We start from the raw sequence: 12717 nt of genomic DNA, 5'->3' as shown, positions 1-12717 counted from the left end.
GAAATGGATTCTTTGGTATATTGTCCCATTGTACTCACTGTCTCCATTTATCACAAAAAGCCAATCAAATCCAGTTCAAAATTGGCAAAATATCAGATGAAGTTTAAAAAAACTTAAAAAGAGGATGTTGATTAAATATGTGACTTCTGAAAAATCTGTCCCACTATGTTCATTTTTATGACAATTTGCCATGAAGCCATCATTAAATCTATTAAATGCAAGGAAATAAATTTTGAAAAGATGACATTGATATTTTCAAGTTGAGTGGAACTTATGCAGCAGCATCAAAGTGAAAAAAGTTACTCATTCCTTTTCAATTGCAAGAGGTCAGGATTATCTGAATTTACGTCTCAGCTGCCACTCCCTGATATTTAAACTCTGAAACTTCACAATGCTGTAGTCTTGAAAAAATATACTTTAGGAAAGAAACAAGGCAGAAAACAATCCGACTAAATTATTTAATGGAAGTATAAAAATAATAAAAATGGAAAACTGATTTTGAAAGGTCCTGATAAAAACAGAGTGTAGTTGGCAATATATAAAGAAATGAACAATTTCTTATACCAATTGAAATCCCAAATAAATTACCATGCAACCAGCAAAGCATGCATATACAGATCAACCATCTTTGGAGCTCAAATATGGCAAAGAAACATTGCAGTAATAGCATTTTTGAATGCAAAACTAATTTGCAAACTAAAGGAAATTAAACCAAGGATGTAAAATATACTCTTTAACTAGTTGAAACACTGCAAATATCAAACAAGACAGTGATACTTGTCTTGATTACTGATACTTATGGAAAACTTCTAAACAGGTGTTTTCAAATTACAAGTTTCAAAACTTTTTAGAAAAATGAATTACAAGTTGCTTAAATAAGACTTTTTGAGTAATCAATTGGATAGCATAGTTCTGCTTCAAGTCATAACAAGTGAGCACTATACATCCCCCTTGCATCAGTTGCAGCACCATACTGCTTGTTATTTCAAACCCTCAATTTCTGGTTTGGGAAATTTTGAGCGAGCCTAACCTTTAAAACTTTGAGGCAAAATGGTGACTCAGAATTCTACCTAACTGAAACAGAATGAAGAACAAGACCATTAGTGGATATACGCAAGAGGGTCCAAATTAAGAGCAACACTATGGCGTGGCAGATAGTGCTACTTCTTCAAAGATGGAGCATCCTGGCTTTGCTCCTGACCTCTGATGCAGTCAGCGTAGACTTTACATGTTCTACCTGAGGCTGCTTCTATGACGTCGAATGGAACGTCTTCCATGATGAGGATGTCTCCCAAGTTCACGGATGGAGTCACATGCTTTATCCGGAAGTGCATCGACGATGGTGTCCCTCAGAAGTCGGTCAGGGTCTTCCCGAACCAGAAACCCTGGATCAATAGTTCCATGAGAGCAGTACTTAACGCACGACACAGAGCTTACGCTGTCGGCAATCAGCAGGAGCTCAAGAAAAGCAGCTATGATCTGAGCAAAGCTATCAAGGCTGCGAAACAACAATACAGGGACAAGATTGAGTCAAGATTCACAACGAATAGCACACGTGACTTGTGGCGAGGGTTGCATACCATCGCAGACTCCAAAGCCAACCATAGTGGTGCTGCCAACATCGCGGCCTCTCTCCCAGATGAACTCAATTGCTTTTACGCTTGGTTCGATGTTGCTAACTCTGAGCCGCTGAGGAAAGCCACCACTGCAACCTGGTTATCTGAGGCTGAGGTACGCAAATGTTTCCAACGAGTGGACAGTCTCAAGGCTGCAGGACCGGACCACATCCCAGGGCAAGAACTCAGGATGGGCGCAGCACAACTGGGAGGTGTGTTTACAGACATTTTTAATCTCTCCCTCTCCCAGTGTAGAGTGCCCTCCTGCTTCAAAGTATTCACCATTGCCCCTGTACCAAAAAAGACCAAGGTAATATGCCTGAACAACTTGCATCCTGTCACACTCACCTCAACAATAAGCAAACGTTTTGAGAGGCTGGTCAAGGACTACATCTGCAGCATGATACCACCCAAACTGGACCCCCTACAATTCACCTACCAACACAAATGATTGACAGACAACACAATAGCCACTGCTCTACATACCGTCTTTACACATCTGGAGAAGGGTGCTTATGTGAGAATACTCTTTGACTACAGTTCAGCATTCAACACCACAATTCCATCCAGACTCGACAGGAAGCTCTTAGACCTCAGCCTTGTGCAGCTGGATCCTGACTTCTTGTCAGATCACCGGCAGGTGGTAAGAGTGGGCTCCCTCACCTCCACCCCTCTGACTCTCAATACAGGAGTCCCTCTGGGCTGTGTACTGTCCCCTCCTTTACTCCCTCTATACACATAACTGTGTTGCCACCCACAGCTCTAATCTGCTATTTAAATTTGCTGTCAACACTACATTGATTAGCCTGATCTCAAACAATAACAAGGTGGCCTACAGGGAAGAAGTCATCTGTCTGACACAGTGGTGTCAAGAAAACAACCTCTCCCTCAATGCTGTAAGAACAAAAGATCTGGTTGTGGATTACAGGAGAAATGGAGATGAGCCAACCCCTATTGACATCAATGGATCTGGGGTTGAGAGGGTAAACAGCTTTAAGTTCCTCAGCATCCACATCACCAAGGACCTCACATGGTCTGTAAACACCAGCTGTGTGGTAAAAGAGGCATAATAGCACCTCTTTCACCTCAGATGGTTGAGGAAGTTTGGTATGGGCCTCCAAATCCTAAGAACTTTCTACAGGGGCACAATGGAGAGCATCCTGACTGGCTGCATCACTGCCTGGTATGGGAACTGTACCTTCCTTAATTGTAGGACTCTGCAGAGAGTGGAGTGGACAGCCCAGCGCATTTGGAGTTGTGAGCTTCCCATGATTCAGGACGTTTACAAGGAAAGGTGTGAAAAAAAGGGCCTGAAGGATCACTGGGTCCTGAGTCACCCAAACCACAATCTATTCCAGCTGCTACCATCTGAGAAATGGTACCGCAGCATAAAAACCAGGACCACCAGGCTCCAGGACAGCTTATTCCACCAGGCCATCAGACTGATTAACTCACGTCGATTTGAGCGTATTTCATGTTACATTGACTGTTCTATTTATTATAAATTACTATGATTGCACATTTAGATGGAGACGTAACAAAGATTTTTACTCCTCGTGTACATGAAGGATGTAAGAAATAAAGTCAATTCAATTCAATTCTCCAAATGTTAGTGTTCCCTCCAGATCCGAAAGATATGCTGGTTAATAGGTCAATCGTGAACTATAAATGATTTTGTGTGTGCACACATGTGGAACAGATGGGCGGGGGGTAGAAGATGTTGCAGGAAATAACTGAGAGGCGAGCACAGAAGCGATAGCTCAAATGACCTTATAAAAAATATATTAATAAGAGAGCTCTTTGTAGATAAGAAACCAATGAGAGTCTACAAACACAATTAAATAGGATGAGCACCCCTGAGTAATTTGTCCATGTGCAAGAATTCAGTTAAAGCTTGAGATTGATGCACAAGTGAATAAATAGCTGACACAATTAAAGGATAACTATTAAGACATTCCCTGATGAAGATGGCAGAGTTTGCCATTGAAATGGTTATAATCAATACCTGTACCTAACTGGAAGCCTGAGAAAAGTTTATTCAACATTTGAGAAGTTACATATGACCTTCTCCACAGTAAAGTCATGGAAGCTAAGAAATGAATGGAAATAATGATGTTTTGGAACATATCCACATTAGAATAGAGGTGGGGTGGCAAACTTAAGGCCTATACAGTGGATAAATCCCCAGGACCTAGTCAAACATATCCTCAGACAAGATTGAGGGCAGAGCAGTACACTTTGTTTCAATGGACATTAGCAATGCCTTTGACTAGGTTCCACATGGAATGCTAGTCTGAAAGGTTACATCACGTAGGATACAGGTTGCGCTAGTCAAGTGGATACAAAATTGGATGGTGGAAGGAGACAGAGCGGTAGTGGATGGTTGTTCTTCTGATTGGAAGTCAATGACCAATGGCGTACCACTGGGATCAGTGCTGGATCTACTGCTGTTTATCATCTAAAGTGGTTAGTAAGTTTGTGAGTGACACCAAAATTGGTTGTATAGCAGACAGTGAAAGCGGTTAAGCAAGACTCACAAAATGCTGGTGGCACTCAGCAGGCCAGTTCTGATGCAGGGTCTCTGCCTGAAACGTTGACTGTACTCTTTTCCATAAATGCTGCCTGGCCTGTTGAGTTCCTCCAGCATTTTGTGTGTTGCATGGATTTCCAGCATCTGCAGATTTTCTGTTAGTGAAGATTATCTAAGATTCCAACAGAACATAAATGAATTAGGGAAGTGAACAAAGGAATTGCAGCTAGGATTCAACTCAGATAAGGGTGAACTGTTGCATTTGGTAAATTAAACCAAAGCAAATCTTAACACATAAATCGCAGGACCCTGGGATATGTTACAGAACAGAGAGACCCGGAATGCAGGTATGAATCGATGACACTGGTAGATAGGTGGTGAAAAAGGCATATGGCACGCTTTCCTTCATTTCCTTTCTCTCCTCTCACCACAGCTCTCATCTCTGAACTTCCCTTCCACCTTCCAGATCCCATTTCTTCTCTCTCACAAATCCCAACCAACAGCCTCCAAACTTCCCAGACTTGCATTTCTTATCATCTTCCAAGCTCTTCAGTCTTATAACGCGTATAATGCCAAAGTCACTGGGCAACTTGTCCACCTGACAATTCCAAACTGCCCGAGCTTCCAAGGTTTGGAGACCAATGCAGTATCAGTCATCAAAAATCACAACCATTAGAGATATTGTTCTGCATGTAAAATGTGAAGATTTCAAAAATGAACTGCTCTCTGAGCCCCACTTGCAAATCCATTTCATTCCCATTTTACTAATCTTCTGCTCAACTTACTCAGAATAATTATTGTCTGTGGAATAATTATTCAAGTCGACCTAGGGGCTTTGACCTTCAGGCCTTTACCTCTGGCCAAGATGGTACTGAGCTGCAACACCCATCCAGGTCATGGCTCAGACTTGTTTTTTATTAGGTTTGCAGGGATGGTTTTGGGGATAGCTTGGGAAGTAAGGGGTCAGGCACAGGGATGAGGAGAGTTAGAGGTCAGGCCCCATATTGATTGGAGTGCTCCATGGTCAAAGGCTAGTGATCCCCATGGATTGATGTTGGGTCAGATGTAATCAACAACTGAGCTAGGTGGGCATTGTGGATGAGGACTGGCGACCCTCCACATTGGCAACGCCTAGGGTTGGAGGTCTGTGCACGTCTGGAGTTTGAGGCCTGGAATTCAGAGTCTGGTGATTGGCAAGTCTTGGAATTGATACCCAAGACTGAAGCCTGAGATCAACCACCGAAGTCAGCAAGTCCAGAATTGGAGACCCAATGTTTGAAGCCCTGGCTCAGTATGTCTTGAAGGGTCCATTATCTGTGAGCCCAATGGTGGCCCGTTGGAGGATGGAGGCTCAAGGCTCAGAGGCAGCCTGTTCAGGGGTGAGAGGCACGAGAGTGTGAGAGAGTGAGTGTGTGTGTGTGTGTGTGTGTGTGTGTGTGTGTGTGTGTGTGTGTGTGTGTGTGTGTGTGTGTGTGTGTGTGTGTGTGATCGTTTGGAGGGAGGAAAGGGGCCTGTTTTGTATAGTAATACCCTTACAGGCTACCCCCTGCACACCTCTAGTTCATGTTGGTTCTTAACGCAAATAACACTTCTCACTGTATGTTTTGATGCACATGCAATAAATAAAAAGTGAATTTAATTATTTGCTGCCCTCTGGTGGCATATTTTCAGAATGCAGCGAAGGAGCAAGGGACCATGGGTGTGGGGATGACAAAGTGGATTAATTAATCACCATCATTTCTGATGCAGACAATTTTGAGTTTCATTCTCCTTAACTTACATTTGTAACTTTCCAGCCTTGTTTAAAATGTAGTGCACATTAATACACGTTTGGTAGAAATGTAACAACTCCTAATTCTCTCCAGAGTAACCAATCATTGTAACAGTGGAAAAATGTCATTGTTCTACATGGAGAAAGGCACTTCAAATGTTCACCTGAGCTGAGTTTCCTGATTACATACCTTTTAGAAGTTTCATTTTATACATGTTTAGGGATTCTGGATGTGGCAAACTGTAGACAACAACCTTTCCAGAGGAAAATGCAGCTGCTAGAATACCAAGTCTTGCCATCTGAGGAAGCTACAAAAAAAATTTACAAGATTTTAATAATAGATATTACTTCTATTTCTAATCTATGGATCTGGGGTAAAAGATTCAAACCTTACTTCAGAGACTTGAGCATCCAAGTAACGCAAGTGCTCCTGTGTATTACTAAGGCAGTGCTACACTGTCAATGTGTTGTCTTTTGGATAAGAATTAAAACTGAGGCTAGGCCAGGTGGTACAAATGGGTGGAAAAAAAAACTTCACAGGAACTATTCCAAGAAGAGATGAACTCTTCTAATGGCGAATCAACACCACTAACATATGTTAACTAATAATTTATCTTATCACTGTGTTACGGAAATTTGTTGATTACTGCTCTTCTCAGCATTTCATAGTCATACTTTATTGATCCCGGGGGAAACTGGTTAAGAGGTCAAGTGGCTCTGAAAGGCTCCATGAACATTCTTTCTTATTGTTGTATCAATGATTATTACACAGCTTTTTTTTTTGTTCTTTCTTTCTTCTTTTTTCCAGATAACCTTGAAAAGGATAAAGCATCTAGTTCAAAGAAGATAAAAATCAAGAAACAGGACAGTTGTGAGTATGATTAGGAATAAACATTTAAAAAATGGTGGCATTCTGCGCATGCGCCAGTTGTGCATGCAGCCTGGTACAGCCGTTCCGATCTATTCTTACTTTCTTCTTCTTACTTTTTAAATTTACGTTATTTTTTGTATTTTTTTTCCCTCACGGTAACACATCGAACCTGCACCCTCTCTAACATGCTGGTAGAGAGAGTTTTATTTGGGTTTTCTTTAGAGCTGGAAATGGTTACATCCCGACACGTGGGACAAAAGCAAGGTCGCATTGTGTATTCCATGGACCAGCAAATGCCGGCCGGTTTAGCGAGCAGAGCGGCGGACACCCCTGCTGAAATCCGGAGGAAAACACAGAGGATGCAGAGGGGATCACAAAATCGAGGAAAGAGGATCGAGTCGAGACAACAGAGACTTTTGGAGAAGAGGAGTTCGGTGGGTAATACCATTCCGGCTGACCGGAAGTGCACTGACAGCGGTAAGCCTAAAGGAGTTAGGTGCTTACTGTTCTGGCTAACAACAGATGGTGCAATCCGGGGTATATTACGATCGAGGAACGTGTTTGCAGACTGGATATTGAACTTTTTACTGTTGGACTTCGGCCACATTCCACCGTGATACAACACTTGGCGGCATGGGAAGTCGTTCCTGCCTGTGGCCATCGAACGTGCAGCTCCCCCCGTGGAGGGTCAGACACCCTGAGCCAAATAGACTGGTCCTGGACTTATTTTCCATCTGACATAGTTTGCATTTTGTTGTTTATTTGTTGGGGTTTTTTTGTATTGCTATATTTACACTCTATTAGTTGGTGCGGCTGTAACAAAACCAAATTTCCCTCGGGATTAATAAAGTACATCTATCCATCTGATCATGATGATGATATGGCTCTTCAGCATATTAAGGGTACTTCCTCTAAATTGTAAAATTGAGAATGTTTTCCCCACAAGAACTGCTTATTCTACCTTAACAAAGATCACACATTTACGACTGCAAATATTTTTTCTCTGTACCCCTCCTCCTTCCTGTCTGTGTGGAGACTATACCTTGTCCTTAAAAATAGTTTTAAGGGGAAGAGCATGTTTTCAAAGTATGATTATGATAAACCTCAGAAACCAAAAATATAAATATATTTTCTGGGTAAGATAATGTTGCCTTGCAAGTCACAGACATTTCAGATAAACCATTTTCATATAGACTTCAAACTGTCAACATATCTTTTGGCCTTATCACTTACATCTTGTTAGTGCCACATTGTCAGCTGAGCCAAAATGTTCTAGCTCCCATCAAAAAGGTTGCAATGCGTAGGGAAACCCTCATAACCAAGAGCTCCTTAAAATTAACCACAGAGACAGATGGTGGCCTCAATGTAACACAATTTCATAGCTGAAGTTCTAAATATGTTACCATACCACCTTGAGATTCAATTTCTTGCAGGAATCTACAGAAAATTTCAAGTTACAACCACTAATGCCAGAGGAAGATTAGGAGCCAGGGCTGCTGGCAACAGTGGTGGAGGCGGATACGACAGGGTCTTTTAAGAGACTTTTGGATAGGTACATGGAGCTTAGAAAAACAGAGGGGTATGGGTAACCCTGGTAATTTCTAAGGTGGGGACATGTTCGGCACAACTTTGTGGGCCGAGGGGCCTGTATTGTGCTGTAAGTTTTCTATGTTTCTATTATTTTCACATTTTAAAGATTACATGGCTATGAACTGAGTTGCTACAAAATGTTGATTTTGTTTAACAACTAATATTTGTAATCAATCAAAAGATGGCACTATAAAGCTGAACTGGAGGAAGGCATTAAGACTAAGTTACAAGGAAAATAGAAAAGGGACTGCATCTCAGGAACGAAATGGATAATTTAAGTAAAATCGTTTCATTTGTATGATAGATGAAGAGCGTTTTTTTTTTAAACTTCTTGTTCATTTGGTGGCAAGGACAGGTCTCTGAGTACACCAAGGATATCTAGCATTTATTCACAGATTTGGAGACATCCTGCAGAACTGCTCCAAAATGGTGCCGGCAGTGGAAGTTTTGCTTGGGGACGAGTATGGTCTACACAAGGATATTTCAGGTTGCAATACAGATTTTGTGAAAAGAACATTTCAAACAGCATTGCTACTAAATCCCAAAGATATTGAAGCAGCCATTAGGACAATGGAATTATTGCTGGATGATTGTAGTTACAGAAATTACACGAGCAAGTACAAGATTGTAGGCTGCACTGTAAACAAAACTTGATTTCAGAGATAATGCTCAATCACACATCCAATATTACCTTAAGTTTTGTTATTGGCCTTTATGTCTTTTATGGCCAGGAGGGCGATCTTGCTCAAGTGGAAAGAGGCTACCCCACCCACTCATGTTCAATGGTTATCTAACGTTATGTTGTGCCTTGATCTAGAGAAGATTCATTGTTCCATTTCTGATTCTAAACATGATTTTCTAATGTTATGGGGACCCTTTCTAAATTATTTTCATAATCTTTGAACTGTTATTAAAGTATGGATCTGAGCCATTATTATAATATCATATGGTAAGGTTTTTTTTTTCTTCTTCTTTTTTTTTACCAACCAGCTCATTTTGGTAGTGGGGGTAGATTTTTAAAAAATAATAATAAAAAAAAGTTTTGTTAAGTTAGATTTTGAATGTTTTACCATAAGCATATGTAGATATCACAAAGCCAATTTTCATTCTGAATCAGTTGAAAATTCAATGCCACTTTTGTAACCTTGTTAAAATCACAGATTAATCTTTTAATGTATTTTAGAACAATTCTGTAAAAAAAAGTTTACATAAGTTTGAAAGTGAACAAGTTACTTACCTTTCTAGTGGTTTCTGGCAGTTCCCAAGTCCCACTGGGACACCACTTCATATCCCAGATACATCCATAATCTGTTGCAATGCCATAAGCTAATGCAGCATTCATTTGAGGGCTATAAAAGTTACAGAATATACTTTGTTTCTTCCAAACATACAATAAACTCACTCTGATTTAAGCTGAACACAAAATGCAAACAAAGAGCAAGTTTTGTTCATTCAATGTCTCTGACAAAGTTAATTTGTCCAATGAATCAAGTTCAGAATCTTTTCATTTTGATACGTCAGTTTCCAAGATACTCAAACCACCCCGTCTGACACCAACAACCATTCCATAGTCAAAGTCACTTAGATCACTTTTCTTCCCCACTCTGATGTTTGGTATGAACAACAAATGAACCTCTTGACCATGTCTGCATGCTCTTATGCATTGAGTTGCTACCACATGATTGGTTGATTAGATTACTTGCGTTAATGGGCAGGTGTACAGGTGCACCTAATCAAGTGGGTATTGAAGGTAAAACCTCTGCAGATGTCACTGTTACATAAAGGGCTTCAGTAAATGATGTAAAAAAAATGTAGGTGAATAAAAGGACAAATCATTTACTCCGCTGGCAAAGTCAAGGGCAGTCCAGGTGGCACCTTACAAATTTTTCAAAACTTATCGTTCTACATCTGGGCATCACTGGCCATTCCTCAACAGGACTAACATTTACTGGCCATCCCCAAATGCTTCTTGAAAAGATGGAGATGACTTTTCTCTGAGTGACTTTTTTTTAAAAAAAAGTTAATAAATTACTCTAACTACCAGCTGATCAAATCTTACCTAACAAGCTTTGACTTCACATCCTTCTTTTTGAGCTTTCCTGTGTTTATTTTAAAGTAGTATTAGCTTTACAGGAATTTTCTTCCCCTCTGCAATCTGATTCCTAAATGGACTTTGAAGCTTTGGACACTACCTCACTTCTTTAATATACAGTATATCTGTTTTCACACATTTTTTAATAATCTATTCAATATACATAATTGATTTGCTTGTTTATTTATTATGTTTTATTTTATTTATTATTATTTTTTCTCTCTCTGCTAGATTATGTATTGCATTGAACTGTTGCTGCTGAGTTAACAAGTTTCATGTCACATGCCAGTGATAGTAAACCTGGTTCTGATTTTGATTCTCATTCTGATTTTAGTCTCACAGATAAATACTTAGGAAAATGATTGTTCTTATAAATCCAAAAGCCAATGATAGTAAATGCACTTACACATCAGGTAGAAATTAGATTCTTCTATTGCAGTTTGACACTACTCACAAATTCCTTGCATCACTGCTTCCAACCAGAAATCAAAAAGTCATTGCTACTTGCTTACCATTTTTCCTGCTGGAGATCACCCAGCTGCCATATCTGAAGCAACGTCGGCTCTACGTGCTGGCACATTAGTTTATGTCTATCGTTCATTCCTTTGTTGCAATAAATAGCAGCATACTGACAGGCAGCTGAACCCTCTGGAGTTGGACACCATTCTAGACACCATACTGGACCACCTACAAAAAAGTTTACATCCCAACGTTCTGTGTGAGCAGGTAATGACTGGAACCTGCAAAATGAAATATATCCATATAATAAGATAACTGTAAAATTGTGATAAGTCCTGAAGTTATGTTCTATCAGAAGGATCTAATGACAATAAATGTTTAATTTTATTTTAATTAATTCTTATTTAACAACTTGAACACATGCAGGAGCTTTAATATAGAAGATTATACAAGAGACTTAACAAGATGTTCCCTTCTTTAACAGACAAGGAGTTCAGGAAATAACTTGCACCATTTTCTGGAAACTGCAAGTAAGTGAAACTACTGGACCTCCATTACACCCCAAGTCAAGGATTTTGAGGGCAACTGCTTAAATGCTATGGAAACTATCAAACACCAAATTAACTGGGAAGCAGCTTGAAATAAAGTTGTTTTATACAATTAGTTTTTTTTTGTTTCAGTTAACAAATCAACATTTTTCACTTAATGAAAATTTATGTTACCTGTTCAGGTTCTGAATTGTGAGGTCCTCTCTAAGACCTTCCCTTTTAATTTTAAAAGAAGGTGAAGTTGTTTCACTTGGCAAATATTTCAGTGATTCACTAAAGGAAAAAGAAAGGCATGTCATAAGTTGTGAGTGAATTGTCACCGAAGACAATTTTCCTGCCACCTAGAGGAAAAAAGTAGGAAAACACACAAAAATGAGCTGGTATTTAGAGGGACTCGATGGTCTTTACACATGAATCATTGAAAGTTAACATCTGGGATAACAAGCAATCCAGAAGACAAACAGTATGTTCGTTTTTACTGCAAAAAGAATTGAATACAAGGGTAATAACAACTGCAAGACAAACACTTTGTGAGAATGCCCTTAAAATACTGTATATCAATCAGATCTCCATACTAAAGGCAATGCTTACATCAGAGGTTCATCAGGTTACTTCCTGGGGTGGGAGGAATTATCCTACAAGAAGCTTGGCCGGACTGGTCTATATTCTCCAGAATACAAAAGCAATTAGAAATGATCTTACTAAGATATAGTAAATTCATGTGCTATCTGATAATGCTTTCATAGCTAGGATGTACAGTACAAAAACTTCAGATAAGTGTTTAGCCATTCATGATTGAAATGAGAAAAAGCTCCTCCCTCTGCAGGATATCGAATCCACTCCTAGAGGTGCAATCAGTGGGATCAATACATCTTTGGATATTAAGGGTAATGGGTCTAATGCAAGAAAGTGGCACTGAAGTAAAAGATCAGCCAGAATCTTACTGAATGGCACAAGGATCTAAATGGCTTCTTCTTGCTTAAATATTGTTATGTTCTGCATTTTCCATGCAGAAAATTGTGGTGTGGGGGGAGAAGAAAGAAGGGGGGTAAAATTGGTGTGTTGCATGCCCACAAGAATCACATGTCAAGATCCAAGTTTACTCATGTACATTGGAAGATAGTGAAAGGCATCATCTGTGTTAACAAGGATGTGCTTGGGGCAGCCCACAACTGTTGCCACACATTCAGGCACCAGCCTACCATGCTCACAATGCTCCGCAGAACAACTCAGAATACAA

The 12717-nt window shown here is 39.9% G+C and overlaps 1 protein-coding gene across 4 annotated transcripts in view; it reads right to left on the bottom strand.

Moving 5' to 3' along the window:
- gtf3c2 (general transcription factor IIIC, polypeptide 2, beta) overlaps window positions 1-12717 on the bottom strand; it is a 119936-nt gene that overhangs the window by 88757 nt on the left and 18462 nt on the right. For all 4 annotated transcript variants that reach the window (XR_011885024.1, XM_072251409.1, XM_072251411.1 and 1 more), the window contains exons 6-9: window positions 11652-11750; window positions 10983-11210; window positions 9616-9727; window positions 6108-6225 (exon numbers count right to left, since the gene is read on the bottom strand). Coding sequence is in view for 3 of the 4 variants with exons in the window: in XM_072251409.1 (XP_072107510.1) it covers window positions 6108-6225; window positions 9616-9727; window positions 10983-11210; window positions 11652-11750 (557 nt within the window). In the remaining variant the exon portion in view is untranslated. The remainder of the gene's footprint in view (window positions 1-6107; window positions 6226-9615; window positions 9728-10982; window positions 11211-11651; window positions 11751-12717) is intronic.

The sequence above is a fragment of the Mobula birostris genome, chromosome 2 (genome assembly GCF_030028105.1).
Source record: "Mobula birostris isolate sMobBir1 chromosome 2, sMobBir1.hap1, whole genome shotgun sequence".
NCBI classification, from domain to species: Eukaryota; Metazoa; Chordata; class Chondrichthyes; order Myliobatiformes; family Myliobatidae; genus Mobula; species Mobula birostris.
This window is presented reverse-complemented; position numbering and strand designations above follow the sequence as displayed.